Here is a 7951-nt window from a genome sequence, read left to right as displayed (position 1 = left end):
CCACGCGAGACCTCGGCTGCAAAGCAGCCCGATTAACAAAGAGGTGATGCTCGTTGTTGTGCTTGCACCTGTGTTTTGTCAGGCACAGACTCTGCACAGGGCAAAGGAAGCAAGAGATGTGCTGCCAAGACACTTCGATTACCCAAAGTGCTGAGAGAAAAGTGTATTTATTGTCTGATCAAAGGCAGCAAAGCCGTTGCCGACACTTCATGTTTTGGCAACTGCTGGTCACAAGCCCTTGCTCAGCTCAAACTGTAACTGTAACATCTGTGCCATACAAGCCACCACCAAATGCATTTTTTATCCAACCTCTGTAAGCTTTACATTACTTACAGCAATACCAAATAATTTTTGAGGTGAAAGTACATCACTTCGGTTGATATCATCTTCACTACAACTCACTGCTAGGGCATAGCTGGATCATAGCTGGCCCCTGGGGACAGCGTCCCTGCTGAGCAGCCCCTCGGACCCTCCAGTGCTCCCCACGCAGCTGAGTCCCAGCAGCACCAGGGAGGCTGCACTGAGACACCTGCGGAGCCTGGCAGGGGACATGAGCCGCAGAGCAAAAAGCAGCCAGCATTAAGAGCTTGCCAGCCCTTATTCCTGCTTCTGTCGAAATGGAACAGTCGCAGGCGACAACCCCCGAGCGATCTGCCTCCTCATCATCCTGCCAAAGACTTTCTCCAAGCCTGGAGAACGTAAGCATGCGTCAACTTGTCAGAAAACTCATGGGGAAAGAAAAACGAGCAATAAACCAGGAAGCTTCTTGCATCACCTGCTGGGCTCCTGCAGGCAAGGAGGATCCTCACTGCGATGGCAGCATGCCCTCGCTGGGGCAACATGGGACAGGAGATGAGCTGGCGAGGATCTGCCTGGCGCAACAGGTACCACACAGCCCCAGCTTATCCAGTGTCCCACTTGGCCAAGAGGCGAGGACCGTGTGGGGCGGAGGACGTGACACACAGCACAAGGAACGGTCCTGCTCCTCACAGAGCTGTGTGAGGACAATCATTGAACGCGTGCTACAAACAGATGGCCTCGATGGAGTGACATCCAGTAAGGAGGGTGTCCCCAGCCCCCTCCCCAAGTGGGGGTGATCAAGCTGCAGCCCCACGGGGTGGCTCTGCCCCACCGGTGCCATGCAGGGCTGGCCCCGGGTGAGCACTGAGCAAACCCCAGCGTGGGGCTGGCACCCAGCCCGCAGCAAGGTGCAGGGGAACCACACCTCTGTGCTCCCACCTCGCCTCCCCGTCCACCCCACCCATGCTCAGTTCTGCCAGTCTGGGCAGATTTTCAGGAATCTCACTTCAGACACATTGTACTTTTTGGCAAAATCAAGTCTTGGGTGCTTCGGCTGTTAGCTACAAATGCCAGTAGCTGTTTCCTAAGCAGACACAAAGGCAATGGAGATTTCTGAGCCGTTAAAAAACTGAGTCACCAAGATTCTCCTGGGTCTTGTACCCTGGAAAAGGCATCTCATTAGGGAAACGGCACATCTGGAGAAACACAGCCCGAGACACCACACTGCTCCAGAGCCCCGACTTGAGCAAAGGAGGAACCTTCCAGACACCCAGGCCAGAAAAGCACAGCCCTGCGTATCGCCATCCCACAGTTTGGGCACCAGGATGTGCTGTCACATCAGAGTGAGGAGCTCCTCGTGAACAGAGAGGAAGGCAGAAGAACCAATGGAACGGCAGCTCCTCTCTGCGTTCCCAAGGAGAGCGATCCACGTTTTCAAGCATTATTACACCACCGCTGTAATTGGATTAAGCCACAGGAAGACTCTTTTATCTTGTTTAGTTTAAACTGCACTAGCGCTGCAACTCCCTATTAAACCACAGCCAGGCTATCTGGGGTGAGCGCTCTCTGCCCAGCCATTTAGGCAGAACGCAATTCTGTTATCACAACTCTCACATTGTTCCGTGCTCCTTTATCAGGGCAAGCAGCTAATTACACAGCCTGGCTCACACAGGTAATCAGCACTCAGAAAAATGCAGTAAACGCAAAAACCTTCCAGGTCCTTAAGGAGCCTTTTCACAATTCCTCCCTTGCATCCTTACTCCAGCCTGATCCATGTTCCTCCTCCTCATGCCAAGCAGGGCACACAGCGATCCAGAGCCGAGAGAGTATGAGCACAGCCCTAGGCCAGCCACGTTCCCACTGCCAACCACTCGAGCTGTGCGACCCTGGAAATATAAGGTGCGATGTAGCGCAGTTGGAGCAGGGTACACAGAGAGGTGAGCAGATGGACCAGGGGCCAAATCTTCCCATGCAGAGCTTTGCAAAGTCAGTATTTTATGGTATTTCACTATTTGGGACACTGATCTATGGGGAGAAAAATCGCGCTGCCGGTTACACAGCAACTAATCCAAGGAACAAGCAGCTGTTCAGCAGTGACCTCTCTTACCCGTTCATGTATCCATCTCTGCTGTACCCAGCTGCCTTTTCCTGCTGCCCAGCCTCCTACCAAAGCTCAGTTTAAAGGTTTGCATTCTGTCCATCAACATCATCCCTGCAATTTCAGCTGGATGTGAAACCTTTTGCTTCCCATTCTGGAGCTTCTCATCATCATTGTGCAGTGCTGATATGTGGGATTAAACAGCTGATGCGGGATCCATTTATTCAGAGAGATAATTTGTGCAATACTTAGGACTCCTTCAGGACAAATGTTACTAGGATTACTAAATCTGCATGCCACAGTTGCCAGCTGTTTCTGAAAACCCCTCCTCTGGGTAATAATGCTCCTCTGGAGTAGCACAGATGAAGCAGCACGACTGCACCCACAAACCTTCACTGAGGGGAAGCACTAAGGGCTGCAGGCTGAATGCTGGGCAGCTGGATAGCAAATTGCTGCTCAGAGCACACATCCGAAGGCAAGGCCTCACTGGAAGAGACGCTGTTCCCAGCAAGGTGAAGCCTCAATTAGCACAGAGCCAAGGCATTAAACAGCAGCTGAAATAATTACTTACTACATCATAACCGGTGGGTGCTCGGTTGCGGGAAGCAACCACACCAACCCCAGTGATGGGATCCATCGGCAAGTCGGGCAAGGCATCTGAGAGGTCACGCACTTCAGGCATGATGGACTGGTCCTGAAAAAGAGGAGAGGGATTAGAGGGCTGCTCAACAGCTGACAGAGCACCCAGAGCCTACGTGCATGCCACAGTGCCTGTGCTGACACACCACAGACTCCCAAGTCAAACACAGGATTAGGCCAGACACACCTTCTGCACTTTCATTTGCTTTTGATAAGAGGGTGCCTTTGTGAAATGCCCAATAGGTTTGGAATTCGGGCCAGCAGCCTCTTCTGAGATTGATTTTGTTGTTTCCGGGATACTCGGCATGGGCTGGTCTCCATCCAGCAGCAATGGGCAAACCCAAGCTCACTGCCTTCCAAACGGAGCAGATTTCATCCCCGAGTCAGGCTGGCTGAGCGAGCAGCTCTGCACTTTAAGCAGCAAGAAATCTGCTCCCAACAGCCTCACTGGGAGGGTCCCCATCCACTGAGGGTGTCAGACACACTGGGGGTCCCTCGCGAGCCTTCAGTCCCATGGCACCCCCAGACCAGACTGTTTTCACGTAACAGCACAGATGTATCTGACGCCGTGCACCAAACCGCACGTGCTGCAGAGAACCAGGGGAACACAGACGAAGCAGCACAGGATGGTCTGATGCAAAGCAGACAGAGGCCTCCAGGAGGCCCCAGCATCTTCCAGGAGAAGGGAGACATCACATGAACTTCAGGGGAGATACGCAGGGAAGACAGAAGCAGGTAAGACCAATCAATTCTGGAGAGATGCTGTTGCAGGAAGCAGAAGGAAAGGACAAGAGCTGCTGAAACAACTCGCTGAGGAGAAGGAGGATGGGGAAAGGTGCCGCTGCCACAGCACGTGCACTCTTGCAGAGGCAGTGACAGGGCAAGCCTTCCTGGCTTTCAGGCAGGAATGAATGCCCCAGGAAAGCGCCCCCCACGCACCCAGATAAAAGGGCAGTGCTCTGTGTAAACAAGCGTCACTGCTGCAGCCAGACAAGCCGTGAACCAGCGCTGCCTAATTCATTCCCTCCGAGCAATTACACCCCAGCATTTCTAGGCCATGTGGACAGCTGGTTACTTACTGCTTCTAGAAAAGGCAGAGGTGAGTGCTGGTGCCAGTGGGACTTGGGGCTACCCTTCACAATGCCCAGTCTGAACAAACATCGCGCTGCAGGCAATAAGAGAGAGCAAGTCTGGGCCCTGGGTAGATAATAATAACAACAATGTCACACAAACAGCCAGGCTACCTGTCGAGTCCAACACACCAGAAGCCAGCGACCAGGAATACGAAGAAACTATTGACGACAAACCAAACGCAGAGAGCACTCTGCTCCAGCACCGAGGCACGCACGGAGCGGCGCAGAGCAGAGCGGCCCATTGTGCTCCTGACACAATTTAAACGTCCACAGCACGACGAGATGCACACCCCATGGTGCAGCGGCTCACCTTCCCCTCCCAACAGCTCACTGACTCCAGGGTGGGCAAGGAGAGGGGGACCCTGCCTGGGAACGCTTGTGGCACCCGGCACAGCCCAGGCAAACCCCACACCAGTGCCCATGCTGCTCCAGCAGCTCATCCAGCTCCCTTGCAAATAATCCAGAACTCACTGCCAAAGTGCACAGTACCAGGTAAACATAACGTGAATTTAACAAGGAACTTGCAATCTGTTCTTCTTACAGATGCACATTTGCTGAAACTTTTCCAAGTCACTCTCAATAATGTGATGACTTGTTATTACACATCGGGAGGAGCTGAGAGATCATGACTGCTGATATGAGCTTCTCTGAGGCCATTTTTGAACTGAAACCCAGGCAAGAGACGATACTCCCCAGCACGCTGAGAACACCGCGTGGCAGGTCACAGCACAGCTGTGCACAGGGAAATAGATCCGCTCCCCTGGTCTGCGCCAAACCTCCTGGACCAAGCACCATCTTGTTCTGCAGAGCTGGGGAAAACAGGGGTGGCCAGGATGGCATCAACACCTCAGGGGGGAACAGAGGGGCTGTGCCCCATCTCGGGCCCTGGGAGGGCACAGGTGGGCAGGGAGCCCCTGGCACTGCCTCCTCTTCCACAGCAGCAATGTCAGGGATGGAGACTTGCTGTCGAATGCTGCCCAGGCCCAGCTCACCACACGGCAGCCTGCAGCAGGGAGGCCCAGCTCCCCGCCAGGAACGCAAGCAGCAGCAGGGTCAGCATAGGAGACGCCAAGGAAGGGTCCTGGGGGTTCCCGGCACAGCCACAGCAGGGAGGTGGGTGCTGGTATCCGTAGCACAGTGCCACTGGGCAGACCCCTCAGTGGATGGGATGGTCCGCAGCAGGAGGAAGAAGGGCACCTTTGTCAGAGCCGTTTGCAGTGCTTGGTGCAGCAGGGGGAGGAGAAATGGCATCAATTCTCACTTTGTGGCGGCTCACACAAAGCCCCTCTGTGGTGGCAGTGGCTGAGCATGGAGAACAGGGCCTTCTGCGTCACCACGGCAGGAGGCAGAAGCCGTGAGGAGAGACAAGATGCAGCACCAGCACACGGCCCATGGCAGCACCGTACTACCACAAGAGCTGAGCCGAGCTCCCTGTGCCCGGCGAGCCCGGCACCTTCCTTTTCCCAGTGCTCAGAACGTGGCCTTTGCCTGCAGCCAGCGGGCAGAGCATCCACCCAGAAAACGAACCCCCGGGTCTCCAGGCAGGGCAGGTGGCACGGAGGACGCATCTGGAACAGATCCGGAGCAACAGCAATCGGTTTGCACACTCGAGTAAATGTTTTTGTGAACTCTGCTCAGGTCAGAGGGGAGTCCAACCCCACAGACGATTGGTTACACTGTGCTTCTCCCCCAGGGCATCTGCAAAGTTTGGTTTCTTTTCTACTGTGACTTTGAACTTAAGCATTAAAAAAACAAACAATGAAGAGAGAAATTAAGGAGCAGGATTCTATAAATAGTCCCTTTGGACAGCTTGTTATTTTAATGAATTTCTCTTTAAACAATGCGAGTCTCACCTCGACACCCACCTAACACCATGGTGGCCAAGAACCCAAAGCAGCTGACCAGGGTTTCGCCATCCCGCACCAAGCTGTGTTTGCCAAGCTCTGCCAAAGGGCTGTGCCCCCCCCCCCCTGCCACAGCCTCCTCCTGGGAACGGCCCAAAACAACCAGAACATTTCCCACGAGCTGGGAGCGTGCTCCTGGGGGTCATTCTCAGCTGCAGGCCCTCAGCACACCCAGGCAGCAAAGGGAAGCTGGATGCACAGGAAAAAGCTTCAAAACACCATGGAGCTGCTCAGAGCCGGAGAAACGATGTGCCTCCACCAGAGAGAGCCACCACACATCCTGCCCGCACAGAACCCGCACAGCATGCGGCAGAGGGGTAGGATGGGCATGGGACACGGGCAGACACCGGGCCCTTGCCATACAACCGCGCTGCTGGCTCTATCCCGCGTGCTTCCTGCCCCCTCACACCGCTCATCCCCGCTGGTACTGGTTTAGCCCAGGCATGCTTTCCTGCTGGCTGCACTGTCCGCTTCGTGTATTCCAGAGGTGACCGACCACACACACTGCAGGGCTTTGGATGGGGCACACAGAGCAGAGGAACACATTTTCAGATATGAACGCATTACTGTGAGTTTGCAGAGCATTTTTCCGTCTCGGTGTTCCATTTCAACAAGCCAGGCAGGTTCAAGAGCTGGTGGGCACACGATCAGCTCAGGTCTGACGATGTATCTGCGACAGAAGCATCACGCTGCCAGCAAAGCGGGTCAGTCCTGAAGTTAAACAGGGAGAATGCTCTTATTGCTCCTTCCTTCAACTGCAAGCCCTGCACTTTGACACTGACGTGCTCTTCCCACAGGCAGAGAAGTATGAACTAAGGCAAAACTGGAAAAAAATTATCAACTACCTCACCGAGTTCCTGCAGCCTGTGGGAAATAACCCCACCAAACCCAAGCAGACACTGCTAGAACGCTCACTGGGGCCGTTGCTCCAGCACTTGGAAGAGGTGCAGGTACTGCTGGCCCCACGCAGGCTGCTCCAACATTACAGACTCCCCCGCACGCCTGGTCCTCCCACTGCCTCCGGGAACAGGACCCAGCCCCAGCCAACTTTCTCTTCCTGTTCATGGAATAGGACATAGATTCAAAAAAACAGGAGACCATGGTGGGACACAGGGTCAGGGCCCTGGAGGCCTCCATCGTGAGCAGGCAGATTTCAGCTTCACATTTCACCCCAAGCAAAAGCAAGTCTGGAATCACCCATGCACCCAGGCTGCCCTCCTCCAGACAGCTGCCCCACACCAGCTGCCAAACCTCAACGGTTTGTGACTGAACTGGGTGGAAACAGGAACCACAGTCATGGAATGAGCAAAACTCAGTTCTCCTATCCCTTCACAGCGCCTGGAACTATGGACAGGCATCTGTGAAGTGTCCTGTTTCAAACCAAAATAGGTTTCCACGCAGAGATGACCTTGCACCAGGACAGCAAAACTTAAACGGCATTTGGTTCAGGTATTTCTATCTCGTCATGTGTGTGAACAAGTCCCTGGGTGCTACAGGAACCTTTGAGCCTGGGATTCGCTTGGTCAGTGGCACACACTTCAAGACTGATATGTTTCATTTCACACCTCCAGGAGCTCAAACTAAGCCTTCATCCCAGTATGCTGATAAAATCTAGCAGGTAAGGCTATCTCGATCAGAAATTACAGCGATGACACTGTCAACCTGCCATGACACACCGGCTCCACCAAGGTACACATTAGCACGTTCTCACTCGGTTAAAACGAAACACAAGACGGAGAAACCCAAGCCTTAGCATGAGCAGCTGCACACCTGTCAAAGCCCAGCCAGCCCGGCATCGGCTGAGGGACTCTGCTTGCGCTACCACGATCAAGCCAGGAAGGCCCCAACTCAGAAAAAAATGCTGAAGCTTGGTGGAT

At 54.1% G+C, this 7951-nt stretch overlaps 1 protein-coding gene across 1 annotated transcript in view; it reads right to left on the bottom strand.

Moving 5' to 3' along the window:
* MVB12B (multivesicular body subunit 12B) overlaps nt 1-3086 on the bottom strand; it is a gene marked incomplete at its 3' end in the record, with an annotated part of 42902 nt that extends 39816 nt beyond the window's left edge. The window contains exon 1 of the mRNA XM_010183995.1: nt 2970-3086. Within this exon, the coding sequence (XP_010182297.1) occupies nt 2970-3080 (111 nt within the window). The remainder of the gene's footprint in view (nt 1-2969) is intronic.
* Nucleotides 3087-7951: the final 4865 nt, after the last annotated feature.

The sequence above is a fragment of the Mesitornis unicolor genome, unplaced genomic scaffold, assembly GCF_000695765.1.
Source record: "Mesitornis unicolor isolate BGI_N332 unplaced genomic scaffold, ASM69576v1 scaffold51214, whole genome shotgun sequence".
Lineage (NCBI taxonomy): Eukaryota > Metazoa > Chordata > Aves > Mesitornithiformes > Mesitornithidae > Mesitornis > Mesitornis unicolor.
The sequence above is the reverse complement of the archived record's forward strand: the minus strand, read 5'-3'. Positions and strand labels throughout refer to the sequence as shown.